The following is a 27,893-nucleotide window of genomic DNA, read 5'->3' on the forward strand; positions in this document are numbered from 1 at the left end:
ATGCAACAGAAATTTTTCTCTTACGGGGAAAATCCTCTTATGTGACTGCATGAAGTTTTTTGCGATGAGTTCTGAGTGAACCTTGGTCCATGGAACTGCGGGTGACTAGGATTAGGATTCCTGACTTGGATTCGTCCTCAGAAAGAACAAATGTGTTGATTTTTAAGGTTAGTTGCTAACACTATTTCTTAACTTAGTGTAAATTAAATGAGAGCATCGAACTCTTATTGTTTACATGTGGAAAACGCTAACTCTGTTGCAGAGTTTGGAATTGCAACATGATATGTAATACATGGGACTGGAGTAATTCTGATTGATGCCAATGCAATTTTAATGATAATGGCAATGCAAGGACCCAGCTAGGATCTAGACCTTTAAACGTTAGGTCTTTATAATAAGTACTGAGGGACCCATATACAAACAAGAATATTTCCTTCATCGAACAAGTTCAGAGACGGGCTGCTCGTTTGTTTAAAAACACATACAACCAAGAAGCAAGTGTCACCCAGCTGCTTTGTTCATAACTACACGCAGTCGCTGTCGCGAATAGAGCACAGTGCAGTGTCTGGTCAGGCTACTTTGTTCACTAATGAAAGCATGCTAAGCCAATAAGGAGGACTGTTAACTGGAATTGATGGAACTCACTTTGACATAGACGGGAAATGCACCGCTTAGATAGTGTCTATCCTGTTTTATAAGATTAAAGGAAATCGTCATACATCACACAGACCATAGTCTATACCATATTTGCCCATTCAAATCAGTTCAATCAAAGTACCCAACTAGCAATAGGTATGGTTGAGGGTCTAGATATCGCGCACGAAAATTTGAATGTTCTTATAAAAGAAGTTATTCCATAATCGTACCTGAATTTCACAATGAATATCACGAAAATGCAGAAAAATCACCTCCCAGAATCTCCTGATGATACGATGACGGAGTAGTGCGCTGTCGCCGTTTGTATGTCGGACTTTTTTTTTATGCGTTCAATTTCTCGGGGTATGTAAAGATCGCGCAGCTGCCCTCTGTAGTTTCATGCGTGAAAGTATCTGCCCCCTCTGCGGCTGTAACGTGCTCCGGCTTTCGTATATTTTTTCACTTGATATTAAATTTGTCCCTGTTAAGCAACAGCAGTTTTACCTAACTTGTGTATATTATTGTTATTATTATTATATGTGTTATTATTATTATTATTATTATTGTTATTATTATCATTATCATTATACCACCATCATCAATCATCATAATCATCATCATCATCATTTTCATATTATTATCACTTCCACCACCATCATCATTTTATCATTCTTATTATCATTATTTTTATCATTGATATTTTCATAATCGTTAATGAGTTTCATTTATAAAGTTTCCTTACAATATTTCTAATCACTTTAACCAATAATATACACGTAATATAAAATGGAAAAAAAGTAAAATATGAACATATTTTTTTGTGTGTGTGCTTACCCATTCGTCACCCTCTCATTTTCGTCACCCATTTGTCACACTCTCATCTAATTTGTTTTCTTCAGTATCATTATGGCCTCCCCTGTCACAAATATATCACAAGTTAGCGCAAGAAATCACAAGCAAATTCAAATTGAAATCACACTTCAACTTCGATAGACTGAAATATTTATTCCCTTTGTAATATTATAATCGTTGTGTTAAAATTTGACTTAAAACAACATTTATTAACAGTATTTCAGCGTAGCTGGCAGCATACATTGTTCTTAGACGTCACGTGGTAAACGATCGATCGAACAAATTACGAATTCTAAATTGGAAATTTAGTGGAAAATTTGTTGGAAATCAAAATTTCTTACCTGCTTCCTTCTCATGTTGAGCGGTAAGTCAGGTATGTTTATTCCATGGGCGTATCGGCAAATTTTGCGCTTAGTCCTACGCGTAATATCGCTTGCTATATACGCAGTTACGCTATGCGCGATCATTAGGTCCCTGCGCGAGACCTAGTACCCTTACTATACCTACCGGCAACACAGATATGTAACGTTAGGTACGGCAGTGCCAGGTAGTGGTCTTCACAACTTAGAGGTCTACCGTTAACTAACTCTTCAGTCGTGGGTGTATGCTGCATTAACAAGTTAGAATCTGAAATACTGTAAGCCGTTTAATATTTGATGCATCACGCGTTACCCCGGAGTACCATAGTACCCTGGGTTACCGCGTTGTGTAGCGCCACCTCACGTCCACTCGAGGACAGCCAGAGAAAAATGCATGCACTGTGTGTGCATGTACATGTACATAGTCATTCCCATGCCACTGCCTGTTATACTATGCGCGCATGGTACGCTGTGCTATCACTAGCGTGTGCTTCAGTGCAGTGCAGTGCAGTGGCTAGCACCAGCACCAAAATAATTTCCACTTTTTGGCACCCAGAGTACAACCTTTTTATTTAAAAAAATAATAATTCAACAAAATGGCTGATTTTTATTTGGTACCCCGGGATACCATTTATGTCATCATTTGTTAATATTTGTGAAGAGTCTAAAATCTACACTATTGGAATTACATGTAAAATATAGATTCTCTTGTCATAAACCGTACAACTACTAACATTGTGTAAGATCTACTAGAAAATATGAGGGTATGACATGACTGTGAGTACTGGTATCACTGTGTTCAGGGAGCTAAAAATCAATGCATAAATTTATCTGAGCTATAATTGTATTTCTACATGGTATGAAAGTATAGTACATTGGCAAAATATATATTATAGAACGTGTAGTGTAGTCATGTGCAGTTTGGGTTCTTGTTCTAGTGCCTTGAGGAATATCCAACCAGCAGTGGGTTTTAACAGAAATCTACATCTAAAACTTACTAAAAGCAGGCTGAGGAGAGAGGCAAGCCAGTCATCGCCGGGGACGACAGAAATGGAGGAGAACAAGTCACTTCCCCTGGAGCAGAGGAAGATCACTGTCACCAGAAGAGATGGTTCCAGGGCGTCCAGACCAGCCTTGGTAAGAACAACCAACTAGATGGCCTGGTGCTTTTTGTTTTGTTTTGTTTTGTGTTTTATTGTATGGGGTTTCAACCATGTCATCTATCATATGATTTACACATCCTTACCCTTTTCAGCTCACCTGAGCCGAAGGCTAAGTGAGCTATTGCGATCGCTCTTCGTCCGGCGTCCGGCGTGCGTCGTCCGGCGTGCGTAAACTTTTTACATTTTCATCTTCTTCTTGAGAACCTCATGACCGATTTTCACCAAACTTGGCAGGTAGCATCCCTAGGGGGATAGGACCTCACTTTCTTCAAATGGGCACCATGGCCCACCTGGAGGTCCCCGGGGGGGGGGGGGGGGGGGGGGGGGGGGGGGAGGGGGGGGGGCCCAAACACCCTAAAATTAAGGAATCTTAAAAAATCTTCTTCTCTAGAACCAGAAGTGATAGGGCTTAGTTAATACTATGAGTTAGTACATCGGTACATTGATGACTGTAGTTTCAAGTTTGTTCATGGGGGAATCAGGGGTGCCCCCCTTGGGACCCAGGGGAGGGGGGTGGGGAGGGGTCCTAATGGGGCCTAGATTGTACATTTTCATCTTCACTTTGAGATCGCCATGTCTGATTTTCACCAAACTTGGTAGGTAGCATCCCTAGGGGGATAGGATCTCAATTTGTTCAAATGGGCACCATGGCCCAGCTGGGGGTCCCCAGGGGGCCCAAACCCCCTATCAAAAATTAAGGTATCTTCAAAAATCTTCTCTAGAACCAGAAGTGATAGGGCTTAGATAATACTATGAGTTAGTACATTGATGACTGTAGTTTCAAGTTTGTTCATGGGGTTGGCGGAATCAGGGGTCCCCCCCCCCCCTTGGGACCCAGGAGAGGGGATGGGGAGAAGTCCTACATGTACAATGTAGGTGTACAGTTGTAATGGAGCCTGAATTGTACATGTTCATCTTCTTCTTGAAAACCTCATGATGAATTTTGACCAAACTTAGCAGGTAGCATCCCTAGGGGAGTAGAATCTCAATTCCTTTAAATGGGCACCACGTCCCTCTTGGGGGGCCCCTAGGGGACCCCCCCCCCCCACACACACACACACACTCTAGAACCAGATATGATAAAGCAAAGTTAATACCATGAGTTTGTACATTGATGACTTTAGTTCCAAGTAGTTCATTGCAGATCCAGGGCTGCTCTTCCCCCCCCCCCCCACCCCCCGGAGTTGAGGGGGGGATCCATATGCAGACCTAAGTTTCCAATGTTCTCAGGTAAGAGTGTGCAAGAATGCATGGAAGGTGAAATTGCGATACTCAGGTAAGCGTGTGACCCCCTGGTCTCTTATTAGATATGGTTTAAACATCCTTACCCTTTTAGATATGATTTACACATCCTTACCCTTTTTAGATATGACTTACACATCCTTACCCTTTTTAGATACCAGCGCTCTGATTTGCATGACTAGGAAGACGTGACATACGTACAATTTGTACAGTGTGCGAGTCGATGCTATGTGTACCATGTTACTACATAACATGTTTGAATTTGAGATTTTGAAGCAAAATATCCTATAAAATGGTATAAAGGTCCCTACCCCCTAGTGCATAATCTTCCTCCACAACCACTTTATAAAGACCAGTAAAAAGTCCTGGAGGGGACCTCCTTTCTCTCTCCCTTTTTTTGAAACACAGTATCCTTGTTGGTCTGTTCTAAACAATGACTCTTTAACATTAACAAATCTATGGTCCTCATAATGCTTCTTTGAATAGATTTAAGAACATAACCTATTTGGGGGGAAACTTTCATAGCTCCCTCTGGAAATCTTCCGAGATTTTTGGTGAGTATGCCAGCAGGCCATCCCCACCCATTCCCTGCCAAGAATTGAATAAACAAATTAATGACAAGTAAGATATTGTTCTGCTTTATTCAACTGTTCAACTACAGCTTTTGGTTTTTGTTTTATAATAATTGAGAAGCTGGTAATACCCAACAAACTTGTTTAAGTAGCTGGTAGCTTCCAACATTGCAATGTTTTCCCAGCCTGCCAGATATATACATCATGTACTTGTAAACCACAAGGTCATTGGGAAGGTCATTTACTACCATTCAAGTGGCCTTGTGGTACAGCAGAAATTCAAATTTCTGCACCAGCCATATAATGCCATTTTCATTTTACGAATTAGATACACCTATGTATCTCAATATTGCTGCAGGCAGTTCCCATTATAAGAAAGTTACTTAGATTTTCAATTTTCTTTTGCTATATGGAAATTTCATCAAAGCTGAACAAATGAAGGTGATAAGAATACAGATTATAATTTTTGGACCTTAATTTGTATTTCATTGTAACAAAATTTCATTATAACTGTGTTCATTGTAATGGGAATGCACTGTATAAATTGATTTTCTGATGTTACCATTTGTTGGATAGAGTGACTACTGGGTGGAACAGGTGAATTTTGTGAAGTACACTCCACCCCCAGACCAGTCAGATGAGGTGGGACTGGAGGAGTGGGCGGAAAGGTTAAGGTTCATGGAGGAAGATCTCCAGTGGCTGCTCAAGTTACCACACCATCGATTTTGGAGCCAGGTAAGCTGTTTGTGCTAGTGGCTTTCTTACCTAGCCTTGTCTTGTAATACCAACCTATTTCTATTCCTCTAACTTCTGACGACAAAGTGTATTTAAATCGAAGAGTAATGATTTGATTTATCATCTCATAATGACATAATGATACTATCTACTCAAAGGAAATTATTCCTGTGTGTTTGCGCATTCTGCCTTACATTCACAAGCACTCAAAGACATGCACATTGAAATTACACCATGTTTTGGATGCTAAATTCCAATAAACTTGACATGCATTTCTAAGATTGTAGGTGCTGATGTACATTTTTAACAAATATGTTGAACCAGTAGGATCCAAACCTGTCATTAACAGCTTTTCGGGCAGCGACACCACCACCGGGCTATCATTGGTTCCTGGCAGAGACACAATAAATGGGAACGAATACCGAGCACTAGATGACAGGTTTATATCCCCTAGGTTCCATTTTGATGACATGTTTGTTAAAACTGAAGATCAGCAGTTGAAATCTTACAAATTACATTTGTACAAAGGGTGACAGTAAATGACAAATCTGTCATAGCACATCTTCACCCCTTCTGCATTAATAACCTCTTTTGTTCATTCAAACTTCATGTCTCATATGTTTTCACAGTTTCCTTTGATATCCTAGTCATTGTCCTGAAAGGTTACAAAATGAGATGCAGGAACATAATGCACTAATGTTCTTGCAATGATTTGAGATACTGCACCACATTGCCTTATCAGCAGAGAGTGCTTTTGCTATTAAATGTGCCATTTTCTCTTATCTTTTATTAAATCCATGCTTCAGGTGGTGTACGACGTGACCCTTCGCCAGAGTCTGGAGTCTTACCTTCAAAATGCCCCAAGGTATTCACACAATCCTAAGCCCTACAAACTCATGAGAAACTCATTTTTGCTGAAGAAAACACAGAAATCATGCATTCATTCATTATTTCTTAGGCATTCTGAGAATTTTTGCTAAAATATATTAGCTTTTTGGGAATATGTTGATCTTTACATAACTGAAATTGTCCTGTAGTTTTATTCTTTTGTCTGTTGGACCATGAGGAGACCTTTCTCCTTTTTTGTATTACTTTTTTTAATGGTTTTTGCTCTGAATGCTGCATTGCTTTACTTCATCTCACTGTAATTCTTGGTTTGCTTTTTTTCTTCATGATGACCAAGTCATTTTGTTTATACACGTAGGACTTTGATAATAGATAATAATATTGGTGAATGAATGAATGAATGAATGAATGAATGAATGAATGAATGAATGAATGAATGAATGAAGGGAGTGAAGAAAGTGAGAAAAACAAATGAAAAAAAAATGAATGAATAGGTAGATGAGAAAAAGAGGAATATTTGAATAGGTGAATAAATAATCAATATTTCAATTGATTTATTTTCTTTCCTATCAAATGTCTTCTGAAAAGAAATGTAATCAAACGGATGCACATACAAACCCTATTATGTTGGCTGCCAAAAAAAAACTTGTGTGCCATGCAGTAGAATTCTTGTCACATGATCAGTGTGTGTCTTCCACGCCATCAGGTCACATGACCCAAGCAAAGCCATGCCACCTGACCCTGCTGGCAAGCATCGATTGGTCCACCGGCTGGTCTTCATGACATTCCTGAGGATGTCCACCTACAAGGAAACCAAGGTATGGTGGCTTCAAAGAGGCCACAACGCGCGATCTTCCGCTTTGCCAGGCTTCTCTAATTTTTATCCTTCTTTTTGTTAACACCGATATGTTCTATAGATGACCAGTAATGAATGCTTTGGCGCATATCTATGAGTTTTTATGCCTCCGCCACGAAGTGGTGCCGGAGGCATTATGTTTTCGGGTTGTCCGTCCGTCCGTCCGTAATGAATTTGTGGACAAGGTAACTATCGAAACCTGTTGAGGTATCCTAATGAAACTTGGCATGTATGTGTATTAGGGGGTGAAGTTGTGCCTATCAACTTTTGGGTGCACATGCTCAAGGTCAAAGGTCAAAAGGTCAAGGTCAAATACATAAAATTTCACTATTTCCACCATATCTATTGAATGCCTGAAGAGATTTTCTTGAAACTTAGTGTATACATGTATTACCCAATTAAGATTCTCTGGTGAAAGTTTGGGTCATGAGGTCAAAGGTCAAAGGTCAAAAGGTCAGGGTCAAATACATAAAATTTCACTATTTCCACCATATCTATTGAATGCCGGAAGAGATTTTCTTGAAACTTAGTGTATACATGTATTACCCAATTAAGATTCTCTGGTGAAAGTTTGGGTCATGAGGTCAAAGGTCAAAGGTCAAAAGGTCAAGTAAAAATATCAAAACTTCTTTTTTTTTCTCCGTACCTTGGAAAATTGTTCAAAGTATCTTCATGGAACATAGTATATACATGTACTGACTGGAAGTGATTATCTAGAGAATGTAGGGTTCATGGGGTCGAAGGTCAGGGGTCAAAGGTCAAGTGCAAGACTTCAAAATTTTACTATTACCCTCATATTTATGCAATGCCAGCAGGGTTATTTTTTTACACTTGGTGTATGCGTGTGTAACCTAATAGAAATTCTCTGGAAAGTTTTTTTTTTCTCTTTTTGCCTCAAAGGTCAAAGATCAAGTGAAAGTGCTGAACTAACATTTTCCTCCATATCTCGGAAGTGGCTCAAGTTACCTTGAAACTTAGTACATATTATGCATGTTCTACCTGAAAGTAATTATCTTATGAATTTTAGGGTCAAGGGCCAGATGAAAATGGTAACAATTTACTATTCAATTCAGAAATTGCACTTTTTCTCCACACCTGTACCTTGAAAATTACTCAATGCCTAAATGTATGAATGGGTCAAAGTCAAGTTAAATCCCTAGATACATGCTCTCCTATTCATCCAATTAAACCTACATCAAGGAAGGTGAACATACAACACATTTGTGACAAACTTGTCATTCCAATATTTTGCCAATTTTGTGAAAATGTAATCACACAGTGTCCACATGTACTATCTAGACCTATTGGGAAAATCATGCGTTATGGCGGAGGCATACCAGTCGCCAAAGCGACATTTCTAGTTTGTTTTTGTTTTTGTTTTTAATTGAGATTGGCACTTTATTTTTTATATTTAGCCAAATAATGACTCCACATGTTTGTTTTCACTAAAGATGATTTAATGTTTGTCTCCTTTTAATTTTTGCCTCGACTAGGACAACTTTATCACGCCAAAATGTTTTGGAAATATCATCTACGACAACTTCCTCTTCGACATCGCCAAGATGATGGACCTTTGCATCCTGTATGGCGGAGGAAACAGGGCCCTCTTGAGCAAGATGCTGGACAATGTATTCACCCAGCAGCCCCAGTACCAGAATGATCTCACTTCTGTGGTTAATACCACCTTGACTGTGAGTTCATTCATTCATGTATTCATTCATTCATTCATTCATTCATTCATTCATTCATTCATTCATTCATGCATACATTCATACATTCATACATTCATTCATTCATTCATTCATTCATTCATTCAATCATTCACATGAATGTTTATTCATTCATTCATTCATTCATTCATTCATTCATTCATTTACGTAATCATTCATTCCTCTGTTCATTCCTTCTCTCATCCAAAGAATTTTTAACTTTTTATGTGCCACGTTCGCACGTCCGACTCAGTCGACGGTGTGCCAACTTCGCATATTCTGCTCAAACCCACAAACCCACCCAGACCGATCGATAAATTGCCTAATGCCGCAGTGCAATGAAAGTGTTTCTCGAGATTCCATTACTGTCACATGTGGCTTGCATTCTATGTGGTGATTGGCTACAATCAGTGCTTCCAACTGAATTTGTGAGTAAAGTCTTAAGTTTCAGGCACTGTTTTGTGTGCAAAAGTCAAGCCTTCACAATAATGTAGCTACTGGTCATTTAAAAAGAACAATCATTGATTTGTCATACAATTTACACCAAAGGAAAGCTTGTCATCTTCTCTATGCTTGTGCTCATTACATGACCAGGGTAACTGAAATCTACTGAATTTACGCAGATTTGAAAAGCAGAATGTTTCCTCAAAACATGACTATGATACTGTCTTAGAATAATGTGGCACACAGGGGGTTTACACCATGGCACATAAAGAGTTAAAACCATTTGTAGACATTTGCTACCAAGTTAAAGGCAGTGTTTACCATTTGCAGATGAAACAAACCCAGCATTAGTGCTTCAAAATATTCTAAAATGTGAGTTAGGGATAGAAACAACCACTGTAAAAATTTGAATCCGTATAATTGATGTTTAGTATTGTTAAATACACAAAATGTGAACAATTAGTGTTAAATAGTTATAATACATTGTAAGAATGCTTCCAGATTAAACTGTCTACAGTTACGGTTTATAAAATTCCGATATCTCTTTGTGTTTTAGGCTTTATTGCGAAAATGTTATATGGTAGGATGTTTTGTGATACAACAGACCTACACATATACTGTAATAGGCATCAGATGTGATATCTTGAACATTTTTAAAATCACTGCTCCCAAAAGTAAACAGGACCTTTAAGTGTGCTTTGTGTTTTCCTTTGTGTTATGTGTACGTGGGTTTCTGTATATGCATCTTTTATATGATTTTCTTGTTAGGGAAGTATTTTTTAACAAAACAATAATTGCTTGTTTTCTGTAAGAAGGTACGAGACTGGATCATGGTAAAAGCACTTTAAATCACATTATGTGGAATAGCAGTCATGTCTTTTCTTGTGTGTGTTTTTCTGTTTAACAGATCTTTGACAAAGTCCAGGAAAAGTGTGGTTCCACTAGTGGGGGGCATGACTCCGCCCAACTCTTAGCTCCAGGCAGCAGGTGAGATGAGCCCTTTACTTCCTAGCCTTTTGTCAAGGCCCACTCGCTGTACGATGGCTACAACGGGTGAGCGAAGCAAGCCCAGCCAAGCGCGACAGCGTGAGGGCCTTTTGAGATCTGCTTCACACATTATTGTTCATGAAGATAAGAATTCTACTGAATAATCATATTAATGGGTTCCGGTCGACGGAAGTAATGGCGAGCTGCCCACATTCTCAGCCTGGGTGTTGTCCTGCCTGTTCGCATGCCTTACTGACCACCTGTGGAGGTCTGTGGCATGCATTCCCCGTATGCAAATCAGGCTCGGGCAGACAGACACGCTGATTGGTCAATTTTTGCTACCCAATTTAGGTAACAAAATTCGGTAATTCAGAGGGCTAACTTAAAGGTGCGAATCTGATCGCAAAAGGCCTCGCACTGTCGCATTCGGCTGGGCCCACGTCATTGGCCCCCCATTCCCTCACCACCATACAGCGAGAGGGCCTTGGCAAAAAGGCTATTTACTTCTCCGCTTTCCCTCCACTTTTGTTTGTTTAGAGTGATTTACTAAATATACAAACAGGTTTCTTAAGTTAAGCCTCTTTGATGTGTGTTCTGATTTTATCTCGATGTCGATCTTAGGCAACCAATCAGCAACCATGATCTGTATGACATGGTCATGTACGTGGCAGACATCGCACAGACCCTACTCGCTTTCTTCCAAGTTTACCCAGCCGCCTGCCGAGTGTTTTACCACGATGGAATCGTTGGCAAGTAAGTTGACTTTTGGCAAAACATGGAAGCCAAATGTGCTTTCAGGGGAATATATAAAGACACTGAGGATTATATTTTTATAAACTAGTCAATGTACCCGTGGAGTGCCAGAAATCCTCTATGGGGATTCACCCAGAAATGGTCAAGGTCACTGGGTCAACGGAGGTCCGGTCCGATCTTGGCCAAACTCGCTGGAAGCATATTAAGTAGGCGTACACCTGGGAATCTCCACATAAGTAGGCCTACATAGCGCCCTCTATCGGGTGTCTGATTATATTTCTGGGGGAATCCCCCATATTAGTAGGCCTACATAGCGCCTTCTATCGGGTGTTTGATTATTGCAGCTGACGAAGATTAGTTATTTGACCTTTGACCCCAGTGACCTTGACCTTTTCAAAAATGATCCCCTTACGGGCAATTTCGCGGTCAACCTGCATCCACCCACTAAGTTTGATGGAGATCGGACCGAGGACCTGGGAGGAGTAGAGGAACAAACAGACAAACGTTGCTCAGATTATAGTATGCATACTTGCCAACTAGTAAGATTTTATCAGATTCAGTAAGATTTTTTACATTAAAAATAGCAAAATCAGATTTTCTGTCAGAGAAATCAGATTTTTAAAAAATATTTAGATATACCTTTCATGTGTATTTTCTGAAGATTTGACCGAAAGTAAGATTTTTAACTTTAGTTTGCATAGAAAATAAGATTTTTGCAATCCATGAGTAAGATATTTCATCTTGAAATGTTGGCAGGTATGAGTATGATGTACTACGGAAATTCATAATGAATCAACTTGAGGTAACTCCATAAGGTATTATAATATGCTTCACCTTTTTATGTGAAATATTCTACAAGAATGACACCTCCTATAAACTTTTAAACATTGACACGTAGTATATGTGACCCTGCACCACAAAACAAACATAAAGTCGCCAGACATGGATGTTTAGTTAAGAATATATTCTGAAAGAGCAGACTTTAAGCTTTAGAATAATGTGTAACTCAAATCAAATGGACTCTCCTAACCTATCTAAATATTGGAAAGAATGCACACTCTCCAGAAAAGTGTAAACTGAGAAAAGAGGCTATAAAGCATAGGGTGCATTCAAGCGTTTAACCTTCACTATAAAAGCCATGCTATCTGTGCAATGAATGGGACAAAAAAATAGGATAAAAACCACCGGTTTAACCACAATGAAGGGGTTATATAATTAAACTGAAATTGAGCTTGTTCTGTGAACCCATTCTGTTCATGATAAATGCCAAGTTTCAAAGCAGTAGCATTATCCTGTCTGAAGTTAATTAGAGTTGAAAGTGAAAAGTGTGTACAGGATTTTTAAAGAAATGAAAGGGGGACTCTAAAGACACACCTAATCACGCCATTCTAAAAATAAGTGTTGGAGATAAACTGCTAAAAAACACGCTTTCCTGTTCATTTTATGATACCAAATTTTAGCATAATGTAGAAGAAGACTTGCTCTTTCAGAAAATATAAAAAAGTCACGATTGACCTAATTGACCCTTTTCACCTATTTTCAGTCCTCACACAAAATCAGTGTGTGCGACTCTTTGTTTGTTTTGTGATGCACGGTCACATATTATATCATTAAATAGTAACTTCTACAGAATACAATGTATCTGTCTGACTCTATCAAATCTTTACCTCATCCGCAGGCCTCAAAATTTTGTATTCAGCGACATACTCCTTTTCAGGGCTTTATTCATATTTACATGCAGAATATCGTGTTTGAGTTGCTCTAAAGCATTTCCAGAGAAAATAATCCTTTGGAGTATTTCACAGGATGTCAAATAAAAATATGGGGAAAACCAAGCCAACCAATTCCTATTTTGGTTCATTTTGGAATTGCATTGACCAACTGTGTCCTAGTGGTAACAGTAAGGTTTACAGTGACAGTCTCTCTATCCCGCTTTCTATTTCTCTCTCTCCTCTCTTTGTCTTCTTGCTGCAAGGATCGCTTCTTTCTACGAAACCACGCTTCAGGAGCTGCTCACGTGGACGCGAGAGCGGAAGTGGGAAGTTGAAACGTAAGATCACAATCTGATTCATCTATGAATTTCTGGCAGATGCTGGCACTTAGCAGATACTTTACACCTGATCAGGTTTACACTCCATTCAGAATACTTATCTATGTCCCTCGGATAGGACATAAAATGGAGGTCCCGTGTATGAGAGAGTCACAGCTCATGCACGTAAAAGATCCCGCTTCATTCATTCATCGCAAAGAGCAGGGTGTCTAACCCGGTGAAGTGGTCCCACCCCACATCCAACTGGACCCCATGGAAGACCAGCTTATTGTAGCTGAATATGGGCTATCCAGCCATCTTCACAGATGGAAAATGAACAACAACACTTAAAGTCAACTTAACGCAGACATGCACAATGCAGGCTTCAACATGCATAATGTTCTTTCTCTTAAATGCACTGAGGTGCTACAATGTACATACACTTGTATGTAGGTGTGTTCAAAGTGCAATATTTTATAAATTTTCAAGAAATCAGGGTCTTCTCCATCCACATACTGAAATTCTCAGATTTCTATAGAACGGAGGAGGTTTTAGCTGTGACGAGCTTTGGAACCATATAGATTGGGGGTTGTGTACTGGAGTCCCCTCCCTCCCCCTCCCCCCATAATTTTGGAGTGAAATACCAAATGTATTGCTTTGATTTTTTTTTTTTTAAGTGACTCATAAAGAGCTTTGCCACTTGTCATGCTATCATATGCCTGAGCATTCAAATTTTACTGTATGTTGTTTTTTTGTCTATTTTTTTTTTCTTCTTCTTTTTCTTTCCTGGATATTTGTCAACAGTGTGAAAGCTACCCTGGAGAGACATCTTTTAATGGCTCGGGCAGGACTCGTTCACACATGTGTTCTCATCATCTCAACGTGCTGTGTTCAGCCAATCCTAAACAACAGGTATGTAGTAATTTTGTCGTCAGAAGGCAAACATACAGTGTATCATTCTGCATGTTGCCACATGCTCCTTTCCCTTTGATTGGACAAAGTTTTTGCAGTTCTGGTAGTACTATGCATAATGCACACAACACTATCTGTTCAAAGTACCCATTTGTTTGCATGTCATCCTATTCAAGTGTTGCATGCAAAATGGGCTGGGGTTTGGAATACTAAAACAGCTTTTTTAGTGGCCTTACGAGGCAGCATGCTCATTAAGAGTGTGACCACAACTCAATGCAGTTTGCCTACATGTTTCAGTGTGATGATGCCATAGTGTGTGTGTGTGGGTGTGTTCTATATCACAGATATGTGTGTACTGCTGCATGCATGTTGGGCATTCACTTTGAATGGCAGCTTCTGGAGGTGTGTCGGAAATTCATCGAGTCTGACTAAAAAAAAAAAATCTTTGGCACAGACTAGTCGTATTCATTGAAGGTTGCAAGATGCACCCTTTAAACCTCAACAACAGGGCAGCTTTATGACTGTATTAGAGGTATGGACATGTGATGAATTATAGAATTTCCCGGTTTCACAATCAATGCACCACCGATTTTCATACTGTGAGAGTCTTCTTTCCCACTTCTAGGTTGACGACAGAAAAGTTACCCTGTCCATGTACTAAAGATAGTAATGTACATGTGTATACCCCTACCACTGGAGTTCTCTTACTGTACAATGTACAAATTATATGTTAAAGGACAAGTTCACCTTCATTAACATAAGGATTGAGAAAATGTAGCAATATTAGTAGAACACATCATTGAAAGTTTGAGGAAAATCGGACAATCCGTTCAAAAGTTATGAATTGTTGAATTTTTTGTGCAGTCACCGCTGGATGAGAAGACTACTGCAGTGTATGATGTCATATGCGTACAACAATATAAGGAAAATATAAAGAGAATTTCACAAAATTTCATCTTTTGAAAAAAGTACACATTCCCTTGACTCGTTACTGACATATGTAATGGTAATATTATTCCCATTGCCTTTAGAAAGAGGCAAGTCAAGTGCTCTTTTGTTATGCGAAAAAAGTGAAAATATGTTGAATTTTCTTTACATTTTCTTTATACTGTTGTACTCATATGACATCATGAGCCTTAGTAGTCTCCTCATCCAGCGGTTCCAACACAAAAGTTTTTAAAATTCATAACTTTTGCATCGATCGTCCAATTTTCCTCAAACTTTCACTGATGTGTTCTACTAATATTGTTGTATTCTCTTAATCCTTATGAGTTATGTTAATGAAGGTGAATTTGTCCTTTAAGAGCTGTTTCCAAGATGGCGGATGCAGTACGTGAGTTTTGCGAAATGAAATCGACCAAATGAAGAATAACAATCTCTCACATGATAACTCACAAACCACATTCTGGATTTGGCTAGCTTTGTACCTACGCAGCTGTAGCACATGTAGGCGTTGTGGTGTTGTTCACCCACCTACCAGAAAGAAGTATGCACTGTTCAAATGGACTGTCACTTTCAACCGAATGAGGGCATATGGATTGGGAAAATGCAAGAATTTAGGAAATGGAATTCCGAAAATCCCAAAATCTCTGAGCCTTCTGTTCCTTATTACGCAGTGGGAGTTCCGAGGTGAGCCACCACGTGGAGACGTACCTGGAGCTCCTGTCGTCTCTCCTCACTGAAAAGATCTTCTTGGCGGCGCTCTGCGATCACTCTTCCATTCGAGATGACATCGATATGGTTCTCCAAACTTCCCATCAGATGTATCCTTTCTTCTGTAGTCTACTTTCATTTCCATGAGGAGGGGGGGGGGGCGGGGATGGCTTTATTTAGACCTCCTTGACCCCTTACTCTGCTTTAGTTTGCCGACTGGCACCCAAGCTGGAATACTCTCTAGAATTCTCTGTATATAACCTAGTATGCATATGTAATCATAATAATTTTGTACATTATTTACACTCAGAACCCCTCCCCCCCCCCCAAAAAAAAAAAGGGGGAAAAAAAGGATGAAATATAGATATACATATAATGAAAACATATCTTATTTTACTTAGAGTAGACATAAATCTCTGAAATAAAACCTGTTGGTGAATATAAAAATGAATAATGAAAAGAGAAGAGAAATCAAAACTCAAATTGAAGTGATCTCTTCATTTGTATTCAAATTTACAATGTATTTCCATATCATCGAGTAGTATAACTATTCTATGTTTCTTGAAGATAACAGAATGTGAAGCATATTTAGTGTAAGCTCACTTTTAATGCATTTAGGAGCTCAAATTATTTTTGCAATAGTATGGGAGACCCACCAGTTTGCATGAAATTACATACCATGAGACAACTGAGTGATATTTTAATACATGTAGTTACCCTTCCTCCATACATTTCTTGAATGTTTCTGTAAGTTAAAAATTAAAGTACAATCCTTGACGAGTTTTGTATTGCAGAGATGACACTAGGATCAAATTTATCCTGAGTGGTGTGAATGAAGCCATGGAGCACTATGGACGAAAGAAGGCCAAGCCCCTTGCAGTTCCAGGACCTGGTCCCAAGCCAGCCGACCGAGCCTCAACGTCTTCACAGAGTCTAGATGTTGTGGTCCCAGCCCCCACGGACTACCAGACAGATGTCTATCTAGAAGACCAGGTTGGTCCTTCGAACCTGAACCCGCTCACCAATTTGCCTCATGATAATGATGATATTAACCCGTTGACGACGGACTAATTTTGCTACAAAAGATGTTTCCCAGAGACACCTGCCTGAGTATACTCGAGACTCGTCTTCAATGGGTTAACTTTCTCAGTGTTAGCACGTCAGTTCCTGTGGAAATTAAATATCAACTTGTCTTTGTTAAAACTGGCATTTATGAATTTCACTCATATTTTTCCTTGTGCACCAAGGAAGATTAGAGAAGGTGTGACATTAGTGGCATTTTGCAGGCAAAATGAAGAAGGGGCTAGTCCAGAAGTTACATTACTTGTACAAGAAACTTAAAAGCATTCTTCAATCATTGTGGAATCCCAGATGGCATAGGCTAAAGCCAATGCATGCCCTGGAATTACACTTGTAGTAGTCAATTGCCATATTAAGTGATGTTTTTATAGGATTACCATACTTTGTTGGTATTCGTCTACACTCACGTATTCACCTGCTCACCCTGACGCCTGTTGGCCAGTCAGCCTTGTCAGTTGAAAGCCTCTTCATCAGCATTCTCCATTCTTCAAATTCATGAAATTCTTCCGTCAAGATGTTTTTATTGCAACTGATTGACAGATTAGCCTACATCGACGTAAATAAGCACTCCAAGTTCTCCATTCTGTTCTATCAAGAGCCATGGTCTTGACTTTGTTGAAGTCTCTTTTCACTCCTTCAGTTTCCTCCTTGATTTCATTCTCCTATTGTTTACTTGGGGGTCGATTGGTCTTTTCTTCTTCGGTTTCCAAGAACGTGTCTATGCTTGCATCAATTTTACCTCAGCCAAGGAAGGAGGAGGTTCAGCAGTGATCATCGGCATTGGTTTGTCTGCAAAATAACTCAAAAAATTGGGTACAGATTAAAATGAAACTTGCATAAATTTGTCAATATTGACACAAGGAACATCTCATTTCATTTTGGTGGTGATCCAGGAATTTTTATGGATTTTTGAAGGATTTTTCATCTTTTGGGATATAAGGTCAAGGAACTTGGGGTTAAAGATGTGTTTACCGGGGGTTTACATATTAAAGCGCACTTAAGCGTGTGCCCTGCTCGTGCAAAGGCGCCATGCAATGACGTAAACAAAATGCTTCTATTTTGGGAAATTACATGGGTGTAAGGGTGGAAATGAGTTGCTGGCTTGGCGGAGGTTTGTGCTGTCCGAGTGCTTTCTAGTTTACCAGTCTGTTGCCTTTGTGTCACATTTTTCTTGCGAGAAAAGCCTGGCTCTGCTATACTTTCTCCTCTAGCATCATATCAGCGTGTGTCTCATGAATGCATTTCTTTCTCATAATTCTCCTTCTCATAATTTCTTGGTTGTGTGAGGTCCTCCAGCTTGCATCTGCCTCAGCCTCGGCCTCTGCCCCTGTGAAGACTGGTGTCGAACTTGACTCCCTGATATCCGGTGTGAAAGATCTTCTACCAGACCTAGGAGAAGGCTTCATTGAGGTGAGCTCACCAGTCTCTTCCAACAGAAAATGGCATTGAACTCAAAGGCAACTGCATAGTACCTGTATAGAATCATGCTAATTCTGTCAAAGTTTATCTTATCTCTTCCTGCATCGTAAATCACTTTTGTGATATTTCTTGTACAGATGACTCCCATTAAAACAAAGTCCTGTGACTAGCCTTGATTTTTTATTTTCTTATAATGAAGATTCTTTATTACGGAAGGGAAGTTTGCACCATACTTATGACCTGAATTTTCACTTTGTTGTAACAAACTTTTGTTAAAAACTTGTTCATTGTAATGGAAGCGCCCTGCACCATGTAGTATTGCTGGCAAATTCTGTGAGTGTGGCAATACATTCATGATATTCATTATATTGTTAGGTGTCCATTCTGCTGGTTTACCTCTTTTCATCTTCATTTGACTATGGAGTGACATTTCAAAATTTTGAATCTGACCTGAAGAATGTATTCTTATAGCTTCAGATATCAGACTGAATTTTTAGTTCATTCAAATTTCATGCCTCAATGTGACATCACTTTTCGTGGTCATCGTGCCCCAGGCGTGTCTCGAGGAGTATAACTATGACAGCGCCCGTGTGATCAATGACATCCTTGAGGACAAACTGCTTGAATCGCTTCGTTCTCTGGACAGGACAATGGCAAGGTAGGAAAGGTCCAGTGTGGACAAGATTCTTGATGATTGAGGTTTTGAGGATGTGAGGAGATGATTCAGATTGGAAAATTAATGAACTAGAGAAGCACTCTGAGAGCGCAGACCTCCGCCAAGCATGCAGCTCATTTCCACCCGCACTGATCTTGTTCTTCCACAGAGATCAGTGATTTCCACCCATACGTACTGAATTGTGTGCTGAAAGCCGCCTTTTTCCCAATATAGAAGCCTTTGTTACATCATAAACCCTCGGCTGCACCGCGCGTCTCGCCCTAGCAGAAACTAGAGCACGCACTTTAGTGCGCACATGCAAACCTCAAATACGCGCAGCCTGAACTCCCAAGTTCATTGACCCTACCTGCCAAAATATCAAAAATCCTTCATAAATTTCCCAAAAATTCTGGGATCACTACCAAAAGTTAATCGTTTGTTACTTGTGTCATTCTAAACCTTTCCTGCAAGTTTCATCTCAATGCGTTAACTACTTTTTGAGTTATTTTGCACACGGTCAAACGAACGAACGAACGACGAACTAACAAACAAACCAACGGTAGCAAAAACATACCTTCCCCCTTGGCGGAGGTAATAAGCACTTGCATTTGGTAGCATGGCTCCATGTGGTGGGCGCACATATAAGTATAAGGTTCAAGAGGCTGGCGAGACAAGACACATCTTCACTCCATGAATGCTTGATACATACTTTTACATACTGCCCCATGGATTTCTACGTGACCCTCACAGGTTTTATTATGCAAATACCTGAACATTACCTTGAGAAAGGGTTCTTGGTCCATAGGACCATACAGTCACTCTGGACATGGATGGACGACTGCCCATGATTGTCCATACTGTGTGCATGTGTGTGTCTGTGTTTCTGGATGTATGCGTGTAGTGTGTGTGTGTCGTCATCTTGACATTCAAAATACATCTCTGCACATGCCTTATATGTTTTATCAAATCCTCAAAGGCAGCTTTGTTCATAGAAAGATCTCTGTTTCTGTATGTGTTTTATCATCGTGGTTTCCCAAGGCTTTGCACAAAATGTCGAGGGTAGGGCAGGCCCTAGTAGGCAATGTAGTCACATGTTGTGTTAACATGTTGTGTTCCAGGACCAAGCCCAAGGCAGCCCCTCCAGAGGACCTGATCTCCCAGCGAGCCAACATCTTCGACAACGACGAGTTTGATGTCTTCAGTAGGGACAAGGTGGATGTCACACGGATACACAAGGGGAAGAAGTAAGATCTGCCAGCAAAAATGCTTGGGTATAACTGTAAGAGATGAAACTTTCGCTGATTGAAGTTTTTGTGCATCGTGTGTAAAATCAAACTAGCATGAACATGAAAGTGCATACATTTTTTGCTTGTTATGTATGTGTAATATTATTGTACATCTTTGATTTTGAGGTAGGTGTATGGTGGGATATAATTGCTGTGATATTTGTAGTTTTCGTCATGTTTGCTATTCCTGGTTACTCGTGAGGGAATTTGTTGTCGTGATGCATACATTTGTAAATTTGAGTCACCATAGTAATGTTGAATAGTGTGTTAGACTCAAAGAACGCATCGACACATAAAAAAACGTCACCAACGGTAGTCTGATTACTGTTCTGATGTCACAGTTGACTCAGTTATCACACGATAATGTTAGAAGTTTGGTAATGTTTTATTTCTAATTTGTCCTTTAGCATGTTAGTAAAACCATCATGTTCATGTCAGTTAATTTGTTAGGTGTAACATCAAACAGACTCTTTATGAGAGTCTTATCATCTTCACATTTTTGTCATTTCTTCGTAGGAGGGAAGAGAAGGAAAAGGCCGTCCTCGATGACAAATCCGTCATCAACCAGCTGAAGAAATCCTATGAGCAGTACTACGAGGTCAGCTACGAGTATGAGGATGAGTATGATGACACGTACGACACAGTCAACGTCGGGGCGGACGATGCTGATTCGGCCGATGAGCTGACCACTAGGAGGTATGTGGTCAAGTTTTGATCTTTTTTTTTTTAAATTTCAATTTCAGTGATCTCGACTGAAAGTCTAGATATGGTTTGATAAATGTTGGAGATTATTCTTACATTTTCCACTGTGTTCCTGTCACACAGACCGTTCACCATGCCTAGAGTACTCGCCGCATCCCAGCAAAAGCTTTCTTCAGAGGATGAAGCGGTGGATTATGAGGATGAAGAAGATGAGGATAGTGCTACAAAGGTGAGATTCGTTTGACAGACGTGTACATGTTCCCTCTCACTGTAGACAATCCCTTTGACCGGTGAATTCTTCTAGGGTGCCTTTGCCTGTATATTCATCAACAGTTCCCTCCTCTTTCAGTTGATAAAATGCTGTAAAATGGATAATTCGTTTAAAATGATTTTTGTTTTGGTTTGTTTGTTTTGTTTTTTGTTTTGTTTTTTTGTTTTTTGCATTGAGTCCATTTTAATGAAGCTTGCGTGAGTATAAACTTGTACATGAAAGTATTTTTTGTACGTGATTTAGGTTCTTGGAGAATGTTCTTGTAATTCGTTTTCATGATCATGAAATCTGCAAGTGAAAAATCCATGAAAATGTTCACACCCAGCAATATTACAAGTTTATAGTGATGTAGATTTGCTCAAAAGATTCTTGAAATCATTGACCTAGTGGTCTGCCCCCCCCAAGGAAAAACGCAGTATCTACATCCAGCTCCATTTCTCAACAACCAAGATATTCACCATTTTATGTTTTTGCCAAAGCCCCTGGAAAATAAACTCTTTTGAAAAATTCCTTCATTGTGGAATTTTAGTCTATCTAGCTACCAATTTTCCTGGAAAATATCATTTTGTGTTTTTGTTTTGTATTTAAGTTATTAATGAAAATGTAGATACTTTGGGGAAACCCCATGCAATTGACTGATTTCCCCAAGGAAAAACGCAGTATCTACAATGGAACGAATTTCCCCAAGGAAAAACGCAGTATCTACAGCGGAATGACTAGGATTAATCTTCTGCCATAATTATGTATGCATGTATACATCATTGTACAAGTATTCATGATGCACCATCCTCAACCTCTGGCCCATGTATGCACTGATTACAGAGCAGGCTTCATAACAATAGCATTAACAAATAACAGATCGTTCTTGGAACGTTTTGCTTACATTCCCAGACCGATCTTGCTGTAACGTTACGCGTTTAATATGAAGCTTGCCAGAGCTGTAATGTGATGCTACATGGCCTAGCCGCTAACTAGCATCTAACCGTGTTAGAATACTAGATCTAGATCTGTACAGTCTAGGCTACAGTCTGTCTAGACCAAAACAAATCTAAATCGGATGTTTGGACCTAGATCGATCTAGACTAGGTCTAGTTTTTACATCGTTTATTCTAGGCTGGCTACGTAGCAGGCTACACGAGTCTACAGCCTCAGGCTATGCACGATACTCACAGAAAAAAAAAAAAAAGCCCTACACGAGACAGGACTCTTTAATTAGAAAAAAATAAATCTAGAACCGGTCTAGATCGAAGTGACATCCGCTCTCTAGGCCAATTCCTTCTGGATTGAACCTAAGTTTGTTATGTCATGTAAATTTGTAATGTAACTTTTTTACTTGTAAGTTGTAGCATGCAGCATGGAATCGTGCATGCATTTTACGCAACCCAGTCTCACTAGGGTCTAACATTCTTAGACACTGTCTAGATCCGATAAGAATTAAAATACAACCTATTCTTAACTGTCTCTATTTTGTCCATTTACCGTGGGTAGGCAGAACCTATTTTTCACATAATCTATTTTCAACTAGATCGCTGTCTATGTAATTTTAAGACAGTATGGTATGGAGTAGATAATTGAACATTGACACTTCACTAGACATAGGAATAGGATTCTAAGTGATTAAGTTTTAGTCTTAGACTTCTTTCTTAGTTTTATAAACAGGCCTGCCCTAGAGTAGGCCTATTCTAGTCCTACACTACATCTTGCTTTAGACTTTCGGAATACGGACCCTGAAAGTTCTGATTAACGTTAAGTCTAACGTTAGAAGAGAGACGCAAGACTCAAAGTCAAACGTTACTGTCACAGTCTAGACAAGTCTTAGACTTGGACTTAGATCTAAATATAGGGTCTAACATGTTAGTATAACGCGACGTTTATCCGATACAACACAAATAGGTGTCTAGATCTATTGCCTTCCGACGAAACTTTCAGATTTGGAGCCTGAGGAATTTTGACAAGGGTCTAGGCCTATCAAAGTTACTTCACAACAAGTTAATATTGAAATAGTACGGAAGATGTTCATCATCGAGGTAGAATATGAAAGAAAAGCTGATCGTTAATCACACGAAGCGAGGTAAACATGCATTTGTGTTTAGAACTCTACCTCGCTTCGTGTGACAAACATGCATTTGTGTTTACCTCGCTTCGTGTGACAAACGATCAGCTTTCAATATTCTTTCAATATTGAAATAGTTTTGAATAACTTACTCATTATCTGCAGATAAACTTTTCTTGAGGGCTAGGCTTACGAGTAATTTTCCCCGCGACAGCATTTTGTTTTAATCCAAGTACACACTCACACTGTATGCTGACTAGCCGGCCGGGCCCTGTGCTGACTGCATGCTCAGTGCAGCTAGCTGCAGCAAGCAGCTGCTAGCTAGCTGTCAGTGTTGTGCTGTATTGTTTAATGTGCACTCAGTTAGTCTTAATCACACGCTGTGTTTTATATTACAATCACGATCTCATCAAAATATTTACTGATCAGTATTGTTTCGGTTAGATATTTTGAACATTATGTCTTATTATTGAGCAAGTATATCTAAAGAAAGTAATTTATGTTCAAATTACAGAACAACCGGCAAAGTATTCACATATATAAATAACAGTGTCTGGTAATTAAGACTAGCTTTGTAGATACTGCGTTTTTCCTTGGGGAAATATTCATCATGTAGATACTGCGTTTTTCCTTGGGGAAAGTGCAAGTTAAGTGTAGATACTGCGTTTGGCAGTTACGGAAAAGTAGCTTTGCAAACATTTTTTCAAAAATCTGAATATGTCATATGAAGAAGGATTGCCCACTGACTATATTTATGCAAAAAAGTGAAAATCGCCAAAAATGTTAGATACTGCGTTTTTCCTTGGGGGGGGGGGGGCAGTGGTCGTAGGTTGAAGTCAATTCAATTCAATAGTTTATTTATTTCCATCATCAAAAAGAAAGAAAAGAAAAAGTTGACATAATCCAAAGTGACACAATTTTTTTTTCATTTCTCTTACACTCGTCCGATAAAGGATTTTTTTTTTCAATACAATATAAAGTATATTATACACGAATGGTGTCGTAAAAAGAAACAATGCACTTTGTCATGGCAACAAAAATAGTAAATAATCACAATGATGGAAAACAGTGTTCCACTAAAAAAGCCACGCTTGTAAAACGTGGAACACTGGAACAAAACAACAACAGCACCAATTTGTTATACCAAATAGACATATTCATTTCAATTCTTCTATATACTATTGTACATTTTACTAATTGATATAATGATGTTGATACTATGAACAATACTTACTAGGATTTTAGGATGCAATCGTATAAACTATATAACATATCACATTTGTGGCACAGACACTATGGGGCCAGGTGTGCCAGGAAAATTGAATGGAAAAAGATATGCAATCGGCCACACAAAACATAACGACGACAACAACAATAACACAATACACAGAAATAACAAAATTTGAGGAAATGCACTCAGACAGATACTGGACAACGAAGAACGAGGAAAAAGTAGCACGGAAGAATAGAGAAGGAAAAGGAGAGGGATGGAAAAGGTCTGTGGACACACTACAAAATCTCAAGGAAAAGTGAAACATGACGGGTTTTTCCATTAAACAGAATTAACTGGTATATTTAGAAAACAAATATTTTTTGAGTTTATACTTAAATGTAATTAACTTCACAGATTCTTTTAGATCATTATCTAAGCTATTCCAAAATCTGGGTCCGGTATAAAGAAATGTATTTTGAGTGTGTACAGTTCTAACTAAGGGAAGAAGATGTTACATTTTGTTACATTTTGATTTGTAATAGGTTGTTAAAGCACTCCGGAATAATTTGATTATTATTATTTTAGTAACACATGCATTGATTTTGTCCATCACTGTTTCTTTTCTTTTCTTTTGCCATGTGAGAGTAATCACATTAATGTCATTTATTAGAAATACTTATCGCCATGCATGTGTACTTTCTTGTTCACCCTGCTCCTGTAACATCGTAATGTTGGTCAACAATCTGTGTGTCTTCTTGGTTTGATTGCAGGATGGTAGCTCAACTTTTGGCCAAGCGAGGACAGGCTCCATCAGGGACGAGTTCATCCCTCCACCGAGAGGGGCACCCTCCAGAGGGGGTAGGGGGCGGGCGGGCAGCCATAGCGGAAGGGGAAGAGGAGGTGGAAGTGGGGGTGGTGGTGGTGGTGGGGGTAGTCGAGGGAAGAAAGGAGGAGGAGGAGGAGGAGGAAGGGGAGGAGGAGGAGGAAGAGGAGGAGGAGGAGGCGGTTCCGGTACAGGGAGGACAGAGCAGGAGACCAGGAGTAGACAGAGGAATGAGAGACACAAGGGCCAGAGGGCCAACCACAACAGACGAGTCCTGGCCGACAAGAAACGGGCCAAGGGGATGGGGCCCCTACCAAGTTGACACGCCCAAGGAAGGACAAGCTACCCTAGTATACCTGTTGCCATGGAAAGCAAACATCATCTCTAACTTAAGAATGGATCAGATGACAAGAACTGTCCCCTTCTAAAAATTTGTTATTTTCTTTGGTTTTAACGTCGCTCTTGTGCCACTTTGATTTAGAGTAAATCAGCTTGAAATGCACTTTATCATGACGTAAAATTTCTTGGGTGTAGATACTGAAGACGAAAGGATGATACTGATCCCAAAGCTATCACTCCTAGCTTTGTTCAGAACTCTTTTCAAAGAGAGATGCACAGCAGCTACGAAATCAATATGTCTGACAACTTTTATCTTGAAATCAATACCGTAAAAGCTATCATTTTTGCAAGGGTTTAATTTTCACGAATTTCACGAATCACTGTTGGACCGCAAATTCACCAACACTTAAAGATATCATGGTCTTGGTGTCAAATGACATCAAATGAAATGATAAATTGTGAAAACAACATTGCAAGAAAATGTCTTGCCTCATCATTCATGCAGATATCTGTATGTGAAAATAACAGCTTTTACAGTAAAGGTTTTGATCTACATTGAAGTCAAACCTTTCATGTGTTTCTCATGTGAAAGTACCAACAATTCTCGATTTTAATTTACATCGTAGGTTGTTCAATTTTTTTTCCTGTCGGTTTAACTGCAATACACACACTATACTGTGCTCAGATCTCATGTTAGGCAACCTTGAAGCCACAAAATGTTCATATCTTTTTGTTTGAATTAACAACTCAGAATATATATTGGCAGGCGCCAAAACTCAAAACTTCTCTGATATCTGCCTGTATTGCTCATTCAATCAGTGAGAAAGATTTGTTGATAGAATGATAACAAGAAGAATAGGAATGAAGCTGTGTGAGAAAAGAAGATACAATGTACATTTAACTGTCTTTTTGTTGCAGAAATTGTCACTTTTCTGGGAAATCTCTGTAGACAACATTTTTGCAACAATCGACAACTGAGATTTTAAGCCTTGGTGGAATTCATATGAAAATCTTACAAAAAATTACAAGAAAGGACAAAGTGTACCTTTCATAATGATCCTTGGTTTTATTTCTGATTACACTGATTGTAAGGCATGGTAATAAGAGCTTGAAGTGGACGAGTGCATTCAAGTTGTAGCTGTATGTGGTAGTCACTGGTCAAACTTTCTGTAAGTGCAAGTATAAGATATGTGTTTCTTGGTGAACCAGTCTATGTTGAGAAATCGGCTTCAGAATCTCTACAAATGTATTTTACTGAGGGTCTGCATTCGTGTACATCATTGAGCCAAGCATTCGTAAACTTCTGCACTTTTTTTTTCTCTCTTAATGGAGAAAACTTGAGCATGGTCTGGACAGGTGTCGGTATATTTCTTCAGATAAATTTGTATGTTGCCATACATCAGGAAATTTTCATTGTCTTTAGGTCCCGTCAGGAGGTTCCCAGTATGTATTTTTTTTTTCAAACAAGGTAAATTGCTCTTAGTAAACATTTGGCCATAAAAGAAGCCATTATCTCATATTACAGCTCGCCTTGATTTGTAAGGTGACCATTGAAGATACATGTGCTGTCAGTAACAGTAATTTTGACTGAACTTGTAGATTGATTTTTCGAACAGTGATAAACATTCTGAAAATGCTCAACTTTCTAGAGGGAAAAAAATAGGCAGCCTTAAAACTCTGTAGTGTATTCTGTTCTGTGGAAAATGTGTGGGACAAGTAACATGTGGTACTTGATTTTTGTTTTGCGCATTAGAAGAATTACTGAGGAACAGTGAATATCTGTACATCTGTTATCAAAACTGGCTGCTTTTATGAAATATATATTCCAGAAATATTATATACACCTATTTTCGTAATTGACAAATGTTTCAAAATTGTATGTTGCATTTCTGTTGTTGGGACACATTGCATACATCTGAACCACTGTTGCAGAAACAGATACAATCAAACACAAGTTTGAAAATCAAACGTAAATCAGGTATCAGCCAATCAGAATTGAGTATTTACAGTTTGATTCACTGACTTATGTTTGATCTCATCTTTTATGCAGCAGGGCCATGGGGTGTTTAACTCTTTATGTGCCATGGTGGAAACCCCCTGTGTGCCACCTTATTTTGAGACACGAAGGTAGTCATGCTTTGAGAAAGAATTATGTTTTTCCTATTTGTATGACTTCAACAAATTTCTGTTAAGATGGGCATAATAGTAGGCAAACTTAAAGAGGAATGCCAAGCTTTGTTTCGATATAAATTGTATGACGAATCTATTTTCAATGTTTCTTTTGAATGACCAGTTGCTACATTA

General features: G+C 39.1%; 1 protein-coding gene across 1 annotated transcript; it reads left to right on the forward strand.

Moving 5' to 3' along the window:
* The first annotated feature begins 76 nt into the window (after positions 1-76).
* Positions 77-27,426, forward strand: LOC140229894 (activating signal cointegrator 1 complex subunit 2-like). The gene is made up of 19 exons (XM_072310097.1): positions 77-167; positions 2,852-2,984; positions 5,401-5,559; positions 6,366-6,424; positions 7,112-7,223; positions 8,755-8,952; positions 10,322-10,401; positions 11,023-11,154; positions 13,130-13,204; positions 13,988-14,095; positions 15,712-15,858; positions 16,543-16,741; positions 18,125-18,238; positions 18,802-18,905; positions 20,021-20,146; positions 20,705-20,884; positions 21,014-21,119; positions 25,198-25,327; positions 25,388-27,426. The coding sequence occupies exons 2-19, from the start codon at positions 2,898-2,900 to the stop codon at positions 25,570-25,572; spliced, it is 2,301 nt and encodes a 766-aa protein (XP_072166198.1). The 5' UTR covers positions 77-167; positions 2,852-2,897; the 3' UTR covers positions 25,573-27,426.
* The last annotated feature ends 467 nt before the right edge of the window (positions 27,427-27,893 follow it).

The sequence above is a fragment of the Diadema setosum genome, chromosome 6 (assembly GCF_964275005.1).
Source record: "Diadema setosum chromosome 6, eeDiaSeto1, whole genome shotgun sequence".
NCBI lineage: Eukaryota > Metazoa > Echinodermata > Echinoidea > Diadematoida > Diadematidae > Diadema > Diadema setosum.